At 35.3% G+C, this 15421-nt stretch overlaps 2 protein-coding genes across 2 annotated transcripts in view; both read right to left on the bottom strand.

Moving 5' to 3' along the window:
- The window catches only part of igsf9a (immunoglobulin superfamily, member 9a), a 56541-nt gene extending 49792 nt beyond the window's left edge, over nt 1-6749 (bottom strand). The window contains exons 1-2 of the mRNA XM_017307737.1: nt 6291-6749; nt 1139-1185 (exon numbers count right to left, since the gene is read on the bottom strand). The gene's annotated coding sequence lies outside the window, so the exon portion shown is untranslated. The remainder of the gene's footprint in view (nt 1-1138; nt 1186-6290) is intronic.
- An 892-nt stretch (nt 6750-7641) lies between these two features.
- The window catches only part of LOC103473976 (transmembrane protein 230-like), a 66236-nt gene continuing 58456 nt past the window's right edge, over nt 7642-15421 (bottom strand). Inside the window, exons 3-5 of the mRNA XM_008424674.2 lie at nt 12107-12221; nt 11142-11264; nt 7642-8529 (exon numbers count right to left, since the gene is read on the bottom strand). Coding sequence (XP_008422896.1) covers nt 8389-8529; nt 11142-11264; nt 12107-12187 — 345 coding nt within the window. The 5' untranslated portion in view covers nt 12188-12221 and the 3' untranslated portion in view covers nt 7642-8388. The remainder of the gene's footprint in view (nt 8530-11141; nt 11265-12106; nt 12222-15421) is intronic.

Raw genomic sequence — 15421 nt, 5'->3', positions numbered from 1 at the left:
CATCACTAAGATATATTAGCCTGGAAAAGGTCACAAATACATTTGAGAATCCACAATCAGAGCCATTATCCACAGTAGTGACCTTCAAAAGAGGTCAGTCTACCAAAATTACTCCAAATACCAGACCAAAATTTCACTACATGCTTAAATCAGGTATTTAAGATAAAACAATAAAAAGAGACTTCCAACGCAAAAACCCTGCGACTAAAAAGAACTTGAAGGCCAATCTGACAATTGCTTAAAAACCAAAAGGCTAATTTTGATGATTGGCTATATAAGCATGACATCATTCTCCTGACTCCACCTCTGATTGGTCGATCAGGCCCCTCCGACACCTCCTCTCCTGATCGCATTGTCAAATTTCAATTACAAAATGTGTTTGTGTAAATTAAACGGTAAACTGATTTTAATTTTTTTTTCCCCAGATATTTATTGTCCCTTTATCTTTTTATGACGGTGTGTTTCATTTATGTCGCACATAATTTTGAATCAATTAAAACACACTTTATTAATCCTAAAGGATAATTTAATGGTTAACATTTAATGTCTACTGGGCCAGAAAAGACCATTAGCAGGAAAGCTAAGAGACTGAGGGTGAAACTTGGGTTAATGTTTTTTTTAGATTTGTTTCTTTACCTTAATTAAATCAATGGTGGATAGATTGTACTTTCACTGATTAATTAAATTAAACATGGCTTGCTCTGTTCAACATTAAAGCTCAAATGTAAGAAAAGAAAATCTGAGTTTGAGAATTTTATTCATTACTCCATAGAATCAGCGGATGTAAAAGCCTCTTTTTATTTTTCTACGATGTGGAAATCAGCAGCAACACAAGCTGAGTTAATAGAGTTGCTAATTTGTTAGGCAGGAGATTTCACTTCATAAATGTTAATGGTGCTGACACAATTCTGTTGAAAAAAAAGGATTGAAAAGCACCAAGCGCAAAGTACGGCTGTGGCTTTTAAGGATTATCGTCTTTAACCCAAATATTCCACCAGATAAGCCAGAAAAAGCACTGAAGCTATGGCCGTTTATCATTTTGGGAGCTGATTTCGTGATCACTAAATGCCCCAAATGCAAACCCGCCATTAGCAAACTCTGTCTTTTTAGAGAGAGAAAGAAAAGATGAAAGATTCACCTCATCTCTTGATTGGATTTTATTTCCTTCTCTGCATTTTTGATTACCTGGAAGGATAAAAAAGGTGGAGAAACATTATTTTCTAGTTTAATTTGTTTTGGACACACTCCATGAAAATTAAACGACAAATAGGAAGATTTTCTGCAAATAATTTGGAGTTAAATTCTACAAAACAAAATGTGAACAGCTGAAGAAAGTCAGCTGGTGACATGGAAATGTAGAGCTGTGTTTTATCAGCGCAGCTTTGGTAATTAATCTCATTTTTTCTTGTTGTAACCTCAAATAGCGAGAGCAAATTGGAGGAGTCCAAGGATCAAACCTTGGGGAACTCCAAGTTATCTTTACAAATTATTTGGCATATAATAAATCATTTGTGCAAAGTTTGATTTAAAACAAACTTGGGAACTCCAAGTTAATACAACTTGGAGTTCCCCAAGGTTTAATTCTAGGACTCCTCCAAATTGCTCTCACTATATCAGCGAGAGCAAATTGGAGGGGTCCTAAAACTTGTGCAAATGAAACTTTTCACAAGGTTTAAAATGTTCCTTTAAGGAAAATTTCCTTCCTTAAATTAAGGAAATCTTGATCAATGTAGTTGTTGAGGCATGCAACTAAAATTTTAAGAGAATGCAAGGTTAATTTTTACCAATTTCAAAATAAACTGCAGCAAAGAATGTGCATTTTCAGATTAAAAAGCTATTTTTAGGAGAGAACTTAATGACAAGGTAAAAATAAAAGTGACTTTTCAGTATTTGACCTTGCCTGCCAATCATGAATCTGAAGAACCAACAGCGCCCAACATCAAAACGTTTAACATGCTTTTCATATGAAAGGCCAAAGACTCAAAAATGTCAAAATATACATTTTTAAATTTGGCCTCAAATTCCTCCCTTATCTTTTATAGCTTCCTATTCCAGCTTGTATTTAAAGTTTCATGTCATTCTTTGCCAAACTCACCATCACTGGAACGTTTGAGGCTGTAAAATGTCATGTTGGAACATCTACTGTCAGCCATCTCTCTCAAGAAAGAAATAAAAAATAAAATGCTCTTCATTGGCATTCACCCTGCTCCAACCCGGTTCGTCTTTGTTACCGTGATAAGAGTTTTCCCCAGGGAGCTTACTTTATTCAGCCTGGCCCCTGTTAATCTACATCTTATTTTTTTTTCCCATCGTTGCACATGTGTCAGAAAGGCTGGTTTTTATAAATCCAAACACGCTCCTTCCATCACAATGGGTACTCTCCGTCTGGCTCGGTTTGATGTGCACTTAAGGGGAAAATAGGACAGGCAAAATAAATAGGGTTCCACTTTAGTGGCCATACAAACGCTTGGAGTGCAAATATTTGGCATCTTTTCTGGGAATCAAGGTGAATGCCACAATGTCTTGTTGACCCCATAGATGGAGTGACTGTAAAGCCCTGGCTTACAAAGTAAAGAGCAGCAATATGGAGGTCAAACCAATGTCACAAAGTCAGTCTGTAACATCACAGTGGTCACGAATTGCTTCTTTTTCTGTTGCAATAAGGGTGCAATCACACCAACCCTGTCTGGTTGGCTACTTTAATCAGAGTCTAGTTGTTTTGCCAAGAAAGTTTGGTTCGTTTGGGGAGGTGTGAACACGTAATCGAACTCAAAACAGCGAGCTCTGGTCCACTTACAAACCTCGGTTTGTTGAAGTGAACTCTGGCGCTGATGAAATGCATACGTGAAGCAGGAAGTGGACCGCAGCACAGGTCACTCTGGGTAAATACAACCAAAACAAATGTGCGCTAGCAAGCTACGCTAGCAGGAGAAATGGCTCGTGATCTTTTACCAAAAACGAAAGACAAATTCTACAAAACCTGACGCTACTCCAGTTTTTCCATTTACAGTGTCTTCTTTATCAACCTTTAATAAACCTTAAAACAAAAATCAATCTGAAAGCTAGATAAGGACACTGTGGATAGTGTCCTTATCCACAGAGAAACGAATCGTGAACCAACATGAGCTGAAAGACTAATCAGAGAAGAAGACGGTTTTACTCAAAGAAGCAGACAGCAGATTTCAATTTGCAACCTTCGTCTGGGGCGAGCGACATGGACTTAAACCTTTATTACAATATTTCGAGGTAAAATCGTGACTATTTATTACATCTTTTTAGATAACTGCGTGGCTGTGACTAAAATACTGCTCTCCCATTTGTAAGATGCTTCTTTAGAACATTAGTTGCATTTAAAAAGTTATCACCAAGCTGCACACAGTAACTGCATGTAGTCATATTTTCAAATGTGTTGATATTTATTGATGCTTCATTTGAACAAAGTGAAGAAAATAGTAAAACTAACAATCCAGTCAATATGGATAGTTTTGGGGGGCTTTACACTGCAAAAATTACAAAATATCAAAGTATTTCTGACTAGTTTATAGTGCAAATATCTTACTTCACTTGTAATAAGACAGAAATAATTTACAATCTTATACAAGCAAGAAATAGAAGCTTGTTTTGAGCCAAAGGTTCTAGTTCTATTGGTAGAATGTTCCACTGCACCGTTGCCTAGCAACCCCAGACAGTTACCTAGCAACCCTAGACACGCCTAGATTGTTGCCTAGCAACCCCAGACACACCCAGACCATTACCTAGCAACCCAGTTCGATTTCCATTGGCAGATTATTTCACTTATAACAAGAAATTTTTATCATAAGTAAAATAATCTGCCAAAGGAATAAGTACTTTTTCATCAATATTAAGGAATTATTTACTTCAAACAAGCTGAAAAGTTACTTGTAAGTTGGTTTTGTCTTACTTCGATTGTAATAAGACAAAATTAGAAACTAGACAAAAATACTTGGTAAGATTGTGTTTTTGCAGCGTAAATATTAGCTGAAATTTATCATGGCAACTATAAATCAAAATTCTTATAAGTAGCATATCACAATAAATGATAAACGATACCATAAATGCCCCTCTCTATGTCTGATTAAGCTAAAATCAACGCTTTTGGCCTTAATGATTGTTTTTATGACTAGAAAACAAAAATTTGCTTTTTGCCATTAGTATTGCGCAGACAACAACAGTATCTCATCATTTGAATAAAATAATTGTCTTTCTGTTGATCTGCATTGCAAAACTCACCTCAGAACTGATTCAAGGCAAAGTTGTTGCATGAAATATTAAGAGATGATTACGATTAGGATTTTAATATTTCAGCCAAAGGGTGTTTGAGAAGAAACCCAAAAATTAATTGGTTTTAATTTAAAGTCAGAGCTGCCTTCTTTAGATCCTGAGAGCTGAAATATGAAACTGCTCAAGGCCACAAGCTCATCTCTGCAAAGCTTTGCTAATGCCTAAAATTACATTTTTTCTGTATAAATAATATTTGAACAGCCATGTTTTACAGCCCAAGAAGCAAGGTGAGGCTTTTATAAAACCCTTAATTCCAGTTTCTCAAGGTTTTAAAAGAGCTCCTGCTAATATTTTGACACCAGCAGCTAATGGGCTGATATGACCTTTGTTATATCTGATTTAATTCCACTTCAGTCTGCTGCCGTTGTCAATATGAAGTGTTTACGGTACTGCTGCAGATCAAGAGGCACCATACGGGCTCTTCTCCTTCTCAGGTTAATTAATTTCCACTGAGTTCGTTTTTCTGATGACGTAAACTTGGTGAGAGGGAAAAATTATCCATTAAACCGGAAGCCCAGCTGGTGCGTCGAGAGGCTCGATAAAAACTGACAAGAGAGTTTCTGAAATCGTTAACGGGGCTCATCTGGGGACTTTATGGATATTTTTGCCAATTAACACTGGAAAATGAAGATAAATGAAGATAGACTAAACACTACAGAAAAATACATATTAATGCAAATATTTTATTATTATTTGGGAAGCAAAAATCCCCCAAAATTACCTTTTGTCGATATGCATTTACTTTGAAWGTTTGCTTCCTAAAAAACATATACATTGAACATTTTATAGTTCAGTTTATCAGAAAGTCCAAATAACACATCATAAAGGTTTCAGCCCCTTATAAAACCATAGTTACACTGTAAAATATATTTTTAGATAATTAAATGATAGTAATTAAATGTAGTATTTTCCAGGCACTTTAAAGATTATTTGTGTTAAATTACATATATTTTTTGTCCATCTGATATTATTTTAAAAATATTTAATTAAATGGGCTGATGGATGCTTATTACTCAATTTAAAAAAATATATGCAAGTAGAGTTAATTAGCCTAGCTCTGATACTAAGCATTATTGTTATAAAATGCTGACTTTTGCTTTATATTTTTAATTATTTTGTCTTATTACATCCCACTAATTAAGGTTAATGCTCTATACCACTTAAACTTTTCAAATAAAAGTTTCACTGATAATGTCATTTGGTAAAGTGAAGTTAAAGTCATTATTTTTTAAGCAGACAACATTCAGACAGATGTCAAAATGAAATACCAATAAATGGGATGGGCATTTATCGCATCGCTTATAATTTATCGTGATAAATTTCGCCCACCCATACCATTAAACAATCGAAGAACATCAAGCTAACATCTAGCTAACGTCCGTCCAACTATCGGACGAATTTATTCGGACAAATTATTAAATACATTCTAGTGACACATATCACACTTCTTTATGGCGTTCTAAAGAAGCCAATTACAAATTAGTATTCATTTTTAAGAGCAGTATTTATGTTCGTGAGGTACGATTGTTGTCATGCATTACCAGAAATAGTGTCGTTTATCTTTTGTCACAACAGTACCACAAAATATCGCGATAGAACGTCCACATCGCCCACCCGGGCCATTAAACAATCGAAGAAAATCAAGCTAACGTCTAACTAACGTACGAACGTTCGCCCAACGTCAAATGCTAGCTAGCAACACTCGTTCGACATTTCTTAGTAACCATTTGGAAAGAGTTGATATTATGTTCCAGCTTATCAGTAATTAGGCGCCTTATCTTGTCTTTATGAGTCCAAAGTGCTAACCCAGTTAGTAAAGGAGAAAAAACAGGAGGTTTGTGGATTTAAACCAAGAATATCAATATAAAACTCTCTTAACATTATGATAACCCATAGAAAGTTCATTAGTTTAGTCTACATGCCACACACAGCTCAATAGGGTTAATTTATCAACATTTAAACACTTTTGATCGTGTTTTTAACCTTACCTGTGGTTCGCTGGTGGATTCCCTTTAAAAATAAATCCTCTACATGTTCCCTCTGGTCCAACTGAAGCGACAGTTTGAAACMGAGTAGAATGAAGGTTTTGTTCCTTTAAGCGACAAAAACCACCAGGATCCCCAGCTGTAACACGAACCTTTTCTTTTCTCATCCGTCTTTAAGAGCCCACCGGGCAACAGGTGTTCGTTTCACGTACAGGTGACGCCTCTCCTCTTACCTCTCCGTCCCTCCCACCGCTGCTGCTGCTTCCTTGTTCAGCCCAACTCATCATCATCATCATCATCATCATCATGACCAGAGAGCACATCCCAACTCTGGAAGCTCCTGAATTTTAAATCCAGTTTGTTCAAGCTGACACGTTTTCCATTTCCAATCCCCTGATGACGTCCGTCTCAGCTGCAGCCACCAGAGGGCGCCATTTACCTGCTGGAGGCCAAACTGTTGGGCTTCCGTTGGAAGTCATGAAGAAAAATGTCACAAATATAAACAGTTTTTCTAAAACACGTTTCTTTTCATATTGAGAAACTATTCACACATTTTGGGAAAACGGTGCGGGAAAATTCACTCAATTTTCCCCCATTTTGTCACAAAATTAAACTTTCTTTTGCTTGTTTGTTAAATAAATCTAAAAATAAAAAATAAATGCAAACAATATTCTGAGATTTTGCAAACTAATAATTTTGGTCATCTTAGCCGGCATAAAAAGTTGAAAAAAATATATTTTGCCTATTTTTAGTGTGAAATTAACTATAAGGTGAATAAGAATAACAATACTTCAACATGTTTTCACTCAAGTTAAAGTAAAAAGTAGCTCCAGATAATTAAGTGAAAAAGCTTTTGTTAAAAAGGTGACAGAAATATTTATACATCTGATTTAAAAATGATGTAATTGGACACAAGAAAGTTTTACATTTTATACCAATTAATTTAATTAAATACCAATTTAATTAATTTGGTATTTAAAATACCAGCATCCATTACATTATAAATAACTCCAAATTAAGTTAATAGAAAAAAATCACTGACGAATTACACTTTTCAACACAATTTAACAAATATTAACAGCATGTTAGTAATATTAGGACAGTACATATATTTATATAATGGAATAATTAGCAAAAATGATATCAAGTAAAGCAGTGTACTATGGTCTTTGTATAGATATATAAAAAAAAAGATGACATTTCTGCTCAAAACTGATATTCTGAGAATTTCAAAAATTTTCAGAGAAATCAAGAAAAAATTCAGAATTTGAAAAGCCAAAAATGAGAATTTTTTTAATTAACCTCAGAAGTTTTCTAGAAAAAAACTCAGAAATTCCCAAGTCTTTTTTTTTTTAATCAAATATTTCTAAAATTTATCTCAAAAAATGTTTCTAGCAAATTTTCCAATTTTCAAACTTGATTTTTCTATAACATCTCAGATTTTTTGGGGAAGAAATGTACTCCCCCCCCTGTTTCCTCATTTATAATTGCCCTAACATGCTACCACAGCCTTGATTAAAACCTTAAATAATCCACATTTGTTAATATTTTTGATTTACTGAATAAGTTCAAAACATGTAACATTTATTAAACACCCCAGCATTTTATTTTCTGCTTCATTGCAGCAACTTCAAAACATTCTTTATTGTCGCTCCAGCATAACAAAAGGAAACACTGCTTTTAAACATTCTAAACACAGAGCAAGAAGAGTACAAACACTTTAAAATATATACCTACACCATAAAAAACTCTACTTTGGATTATATTGCAAACACTCCGTCCCAGAAGAACCAGTAAGGATGCGAGTATGGAGCTGCAGCCGCCTTGGAGCGACGGTAAATAAGAAACGCGTCATGATTTCTGTGTCGTGTTTTTGCAGGCCAGCTTCCTCAGCTGCCAATAAAGCAGCTGGAGTCTCTGAGGTCGGTCGTGCTTCGGCGTGGAGGCTAATAAAGCGAAGAAGAAACGAGAGCAAACAGAGCAAAGAAGAAACATCTCAGTTATACATTTCTGCAACACTTCAGCAAAGCTCCATCATGTCGGCCTCCACCGCTCCGTTCGTTCTGCTACATTCGATTCAGAGGGGAAACATTCGCTCGGGTCAGTCGCCGAAGTCCGGGATGTCATCGTAGGAGTAACCGCGGTAACCCTTGGCGGCGTAGTAGGCGATCCTGAGGTGGTAAAAGCCGGGCAGGAAGACCAGGAGGCCTATGACGATGACGGGGATGGTGCGGTCAGGATTCTGGCAGCAAAACAAAAAAATAAATAAACATCAAATAGTGAAGGTGAAAATGAAAAAGCAAGGTAGGAAAACGTGAATCAGAAACACAGCAGGAGGCTTTGCTTTTATGCAAACCATGAGTGAGTCAGGGTGCAGCGCTGGACTCCACCACCAGATGGCAGCATCCCTGCTGGTTTTCAGAGCTGCACTGCAGCATCACTGCAGCATTATGGCATTAAAACAATCTGCTTTTCTGTGTTGGTGCAGAACTAAAGCCGCACTGCAGAACTTTAACTCTACATCTTTAATGTTCTTGACTAGAAACAAAGAAATTGATCTTGTTTGGCAGATAAACTCTTTCCTTCAGTGCTGGCTGTTCAAAAACTGTAATTGAGATTAATTATAAAAAAATAGATAAAACCAAACTCATTCATCAATCAGCTCTGACAACTTTTCCCCAAACAGAACTGCTACATAACTAACTGTAATCTGATGCTGGAAGATTTACTTCTTATACCCGTTTTTTAAAGTAATTAAAACTTGGAGCAAGTTAGTGAGTCAGTGAGTGAATTAGTGAGTGACCAAGTGAGTGAGTGAAAGAGTTACTGAGTTAGTAGTAACTGAGTGAGTTAGCAAACAACTGAATAAGTTACCGAATGACTGAGTTACTGAATGATTGAACGCGAGTTAGTAAGAGTTAGTAGTAACCGAGTGATTCAGTCAGTGAGCCTTAGCAAGGCAGCAACTCATTGAGTGAGTGAATATAACTGAGTGAACGCATTAGTGAATTGGTAGTAACCAGGTGAGTTAGCGGGCTAGCAGGTTACCAAGTGATTGAGTTAGTGAGTTACTATGCGAGTGAGTAGTTAGCATGCCAGCAAATTAGCAATTTACTGACTGAGTGAATGTAAGTGAGTGAAAGCATTAATGTGTTAGTAGTGAGTGAGTTAGCAAGCTGGCAAGTTACTGAGTGAGTGTGAGCGAGTAAATGTGAGTGAAGGTTTTAGTGAGTTAGTAGTAACTTAGTGAGTCGGCAAGTGATGGAGTTAGTGAACGACTGAATGAGTTACAGAGTGAATGAGTTACTAAGAGAGTTGGTGAGTGAACAGGAGTTAGAAGAGTTAGTAGCTGAGTGAGTCGATAATTGAGTGAGTTACAGAGTGAGAAAATGAATGAGTGACTTACTGAGTAAAAGAAAGTAAATGAGTTGGTGAGTTAGTAAGAGTGAGTTAGCAAGGAAGTTTGTGAACGACTGAATGAGTTAGTGACTGACTTACTACATGACTAGAAGAGTTAGTAGCAACCGATAAGTATGTAACTGAGTGAGTGAGTGAGTGAGTGAGTGACAAACTGAGTTAGAGACTGAGTTAACGAGCAAGCAAATGAGTGAGTGAGTGAGTGAGTGAGTGAGTGAGTGAGTGAGTGAGTGAGTGAGTGAGTGAGTGAGTGAGTGAGTGAGTGAGTGAGTGAGTGAGTGAGTCAAAAAGCTGAAGGAGCAACTTACGTCCAATTTAAATATTTGTCAAATCCTGAAATATAAATGTATTTCTGTCATTTTTGTTACAATCAGTGAAGCTTTTCTTTGTCCAGTCTGAGGTTTGGTTGTTTTAGCTGCAGCTTTAATGCGTCTATTTTCAACGTTTGTCCAAAACGGAGGCAGACGTCACTGGTGGCAGTCATTTGACTGCTCTAATTATCAGACTGGAAGCAGCCATGTTTCCTGCAGGTGAGGCGGCTGCGGCATCCTCAGGTTTCACAGCTCACCGGGTCGAGTAATGGGACCAAACCAGCAGGAAATTCTGCACCACCTGCGCTTTTCCTGATACGATACGGTAAAAATATCTGTAGCACCAAGTGGCATAAATTATAAAAACAGTTCATGTGTAGCTTAGGCTGCCTGACTTGCTACTTTATTTAGTTCATGAAGCTGTTTAAATAAAACTCTTTACTTTCACTAGATGATCACAACCCAATAAAAATCCATATAAAATGTAAAATATTTAAATAATTTCTTAATCTGATAATAGATATGTTAAGGATTGTCATCTTTTAATATGTTTAAGAGCATATTTTAATAATTTCACTCTTTTCTGTTGCATTGAGGGCCACAAGTGCAACAATTCAATAAAAAATGTGTCAAATATTTACATATTTAAACCTGAATTCATTATACTGTAAATAAAAAAAAATAAATGTACATAAAAATATTTTAAAATAAAATTTTGTTATTTAATATTTCCCCTTGCTACAAGCAACAACCTGCACAGATCACTGGACTGTAATGATGAAAAATACAATTATTTGGTTTTTTTGTATTTCTTGAGCTATTTTTACATTTAACTATTTGATTATTGTATTTAATAAGTTATTAAAACATCTGTTTTATTTAATGAGTGCATGTAATTATAATTTTATTTAAATAATTTCTGAAGAGGTTTCAGGGTTCTACTGTAGTTGCTTTAACAAAAAAATTTTTCCCAATATTTGACCATTTTTAGGCAAATATTGACATAGAAATCATGCAGGCATAAAAATGCTAAACCAGTGCTAAAAATGCATAATTTCCAGACTTTAAATGTGAAAATCTTCCAAGTTCTTGAGCAGAATAACTCAAGAAGAAACTTCAAACTCACCTCGACGTTGATGATCCCAGCCAGAAACAGAGCTCCCAAAATGATCAGCAGGGAGCCAATCAGGAACAAGATTACTGCCACACCAATCGCCTTGTAAGGGATCTTTGGTGGATTCTTCTTGAACTAGTAACACAGAAAATGTAATTATTATGCAGTAAAACAAGAAAGATTTCCAATCGGCATATAATTTGGCACCAATTCAAATAAACATTTTGCACTTAAAGTTGATATCCAATACCAATATCTGTATTGGATCTGTTATTTATTTTACATTATATTTATAATTCATAATTACACTTTCTGAACCATTTAACACAAGTTTGTTGCAGTTTATTTTAGGAATGCGTCAATATGAATATTTTGGCCCATACCGATATTGGATATCAATATTGATTTTATAGCCGATAACCGATATTTATCAGTATTATATATAGCCTATTTATAGTTTAGACACCTTTGGGGGGAAAAAACGACAAGATTGAAATTAAAATTGGTTGTTAATATTCTCAGCTTTATTTCGTGAGCCCATACCGATATGCTAAAAACATGGCTAATATCAGCCGATACCGATGTTAATGCCGATATATCGTGCATCTCTAGTTTAATTTTACATATTTGACTAAAATAATCAACTTATTGATTTTGTTAATTATTCATTTTCATTGGCTGTCATACTACTACTTGCACTGACTGAACAAATTAAAGTTGTTTTTACACATTTGACCAAATTTGTGAAGTTAATGGTGTAAAGTTATCAAATAAATTTGTAATCCCATACATTTAATAAAAAAAAAAAAAAAAAAGACGTTTCAAGTCAATGTAAGGCTGTTATTCTGTGTCTGTTCAGTATCAAACGACACTAATCCTCAGATATCGGTATCAGAAGGGAAATAAGTGATCAGTGCCAATTCCAACTGCATAATCAATCAATAAAAATATTAAAAACGTAACAATGAGGCGCTGACCTGCAGGTCGATGTAGCCATCGTCGTCAGCTGCCAGTCGAGAATACTTTACCTTGTTGTTGGATAATCCAGCTGTCAACATGTTGCTTCCAGCTGCCGTTAGCGTAGCATAACAGCTGTTTGGGGAGAGAATCGCAGGCTGGTAGTCAGAGTCATTTACAGCTTTTTGTACGAGTTCTGATTAATCCAAACAAACAGAAACCTGGCAAGTGAACAAGGTCGATATAAAGTCTGGAAAAGTTTAGTGGTTTAGCAACATCCAGGTGTGGATAAATCAGGAAGTACATGTGCATTTATAAGGTTCATCTCCCATTGCTTAAAGGTTGCATTCCACCATCCACCTCATAAAACTTTAACTTTTTAAATATTGACTCTTTTAAAACGGAAAAACCTGAACGGAGAACTCCAGAAATTTGAGTGAAAAAAAATGTGCAAACTCTTACTAAGCAAAGCTTTAACATGAATGTAGCAATCGATTTACAAAGGAGGTTTCCACAGATTTTCCTTTTCAATATTTTAAACTTTTTCATTGTGAAATTCAGTTAATAATTCCTCATCTAAATGGTAATTTACTGCTTTCCATATTTATTCAGGTTCTCAGACAAACAAAATACAATGACAACTAAAACATTCATCTAAACTAAATATGAACAGATTGAAAGGCTTTTTTCAGAGTAAAAATAACCTTATGGAAACACGTTTCTATAAAATCTTATAATTTTCTATTGAAGTAAAAAGAAAAAGGAGGAGAATCTGAAACAAGTTCTGGGTTTGCAATTAGACAAAAACTTGAAAAGGTGAATAATACATTTGGATTTTAACAGTTTGTAAAGTGTTTGCCTTTAAATAAACATATTTAAACCAAGTTGGAGACAATAAGTTAAGTCATTGCTAATTGTTTTGTAAATATGCACCTTGTTAGGGTGGTTTACGCAACTAATTGTAGAAATTATTTCACGAAATTCAAGCTTTTCACTTCCAAAAATAACTGGATAGAAGAGAAAGTGTGGAAATATTAATAGTTTAATCTTTTTGGCAAATATAAAAACTTCTAGAAGCTGTTTAAATAAAATGAAAGACTGTTTACTTTCACTAGACAAACTTTTCACACTTTTCAAGGCTGCAAAGGAAACTGCAGTTTAAGAAGTGCCATAATAAAAATTTCTGAAGCTGTTGAGCTTAAATCCTTGAAAAATACTTTGCTAAAAAGGGGGAAAAAACAGACATGAGCAACACATTAAATGTTAAAAAAAACATCCTGGAAAAGGCCAGGATGTAAGCAGGAGAGAAAAAGTAACCGTCTTAGGCGTCTACAGAAATATCTAGAAATATAATTTATTCGTCTGGATGGAAGAACAGGGATATAGTTTATGCCTAATGGGTTGAAAATATTCTCAACTTGTGTTTGTATGTTGTCAAAAGTTACATCTTTGTGAGTTTTTATGCTAAAAACGGAGTTGTTCATTCTTTCCCAACTTACCAAGACCACTAATAAGGGGATTAGCTGCCTTGTGCCTTTTATGATGTCATCGTTAAAGCCTGTTGTTGTGAAGGTAGTTTATCTCTTGGTCAAATAATTACAATAAAACTAGCAGGAAAACTGAATAAGGCAGGTTTGATAGGTAGGAGCGGAAGCTAAAGTAAATGTTATTGGTTATAATAATAAATCTGAGTAGCAGCTTTAAATTGCAAATCGTCTGAAAAGGACGTAATGGTATGAGATTTTTAATACAAGTTTAATTAGTCGTCAAACTGAAGATATTTTTAAAGGCGTCCGAGTCTCCCAATACTAAATTAGGAGCATTTTTAAAACGCGTAGCAAATTTATGAAGGGTTATTCGCTCAATTAAAAGGCTCTTGATTGAGTTTATCGTTTTAGCTGCCTAATTAGCTCAAGCATTAGCCTCCAACAAGTTACACTGGGAGAAAAAAAAACGAAGTACAAAAATAGACKAACACGGTTCCTCTAGTTCCGCCGCTGACTCTCTTACCTYTACAGGAGGCAGAATAAWCCCAATTWGCCTCGCTTTGTTGATAAGTTCTGTCCCATCCACTGTGTTTCCATTGAGGGAAAAGCTTCCTTGTTGTTCCTTCACGGCGCATGCGCACACGCAAATCCCTGTTTCTTGCCTGGTCGCGGTCACGTCGAGCCGTGATTTAAAGAGGAAGAAATCAATTCAAGTAATCTATAATTAGTTTTTAGAAAGATAATTATCATCATTACAGTGTTGTTGTGAATAAAACGCAATTTCTGAGATTTATTTTTGAATAAATGTCTTTTAAAGTTGAATATTACCACTACATAAACTATACACGTGGATGAACAGCTGAATATAGATACCCTAAAGTACGGTAAAATGAACCGTATTGTACGGTACTGTAAATTGTACCGTTATTACCGTTATTTTCGAGTTTTGTACATTTTCTGAGGTTCAAAAGTCTAAATTTTTTTAACTTTTGCAACTCACAAAATTCCACGTTTTTTTAGTTTAATCTCAAAATTTCTGAGATTTTTCTAGCAAAGTGTTAACTTTTGAAACCCCTAAATGTCTTCGTATTTTCTGAAAATGTCACAGATATTTTTTTTGCAGAAATTAATTAATTTTTAGTACACTTGTTGCCATTGATTGATAACAAAATAGTGAGAAAAATATTTATATTAGCTTGTGGTGTTAGCAATATTAGCTTCTTTAACTAGCACTTCTGACTGGCTTTTGGACTTTGAATGGGGACATGCTGATTTARTTAGGTTGGATGTTATTCCTTAAGTCTCTGAATATAAACATTACTAAAACAGGAACATTTAAGTCTCATTTAATGTCAGATAAAGGTAGTAATACAATTAAGTTATCTGCTGACGGATGAATGATATGTGGAAAAATAATTGCTCATTCAGCTTAAAGCGTTGTTTTCTGAGACACTTCTATTGCATCCTTGAAAACAACATGCTGACTTTTGTTCCATTAACAAGCCTCCCAATCCGACTGCAGGGAAAAATCTAAAATTTACCGTCTGTCTCTGCACATGGCAGGARACCAAGGACGTCCCATAACAACTAACAGCACTCAGACACAAACTTCTTATCGTCATAAATAAGGCGACACAGTTAAAGCAGCAACACTTTAATCATTGTGAGAACCACAAACAGAAAAAAAAAATACTGTTAAAAGCTTTGACAATCACTACTGCAGGAATGAAGAAAGTTGCARACTCCAAACTGCATGTCAGCAACATCCTTTGTTTCTATATTAAATCAGACTCAACATCTGCACAGCTGAGGATTTATGAGACATGACAGTCTATGTTTAGTAATCCT

Source organism: Poecilia reticulata, linkage group LG12, assembly GCF_000633615.1.
Source record: "Poecilia reticulata strain Guanapo linkage group LG12, Guppy_female_1.0+MT, whole genome shotgun sequence".
NCBI lineage: Eukaryota > Metazoa > Chordata > Actinopteri > Cyprinodontiformes > Poeciliidae > Poecilia > Poecilia reticulata.
Note: the sequence above shows the minus strand (reverse complement) of the source record. Positions and strands in the feature narration are given on the sequence as shown.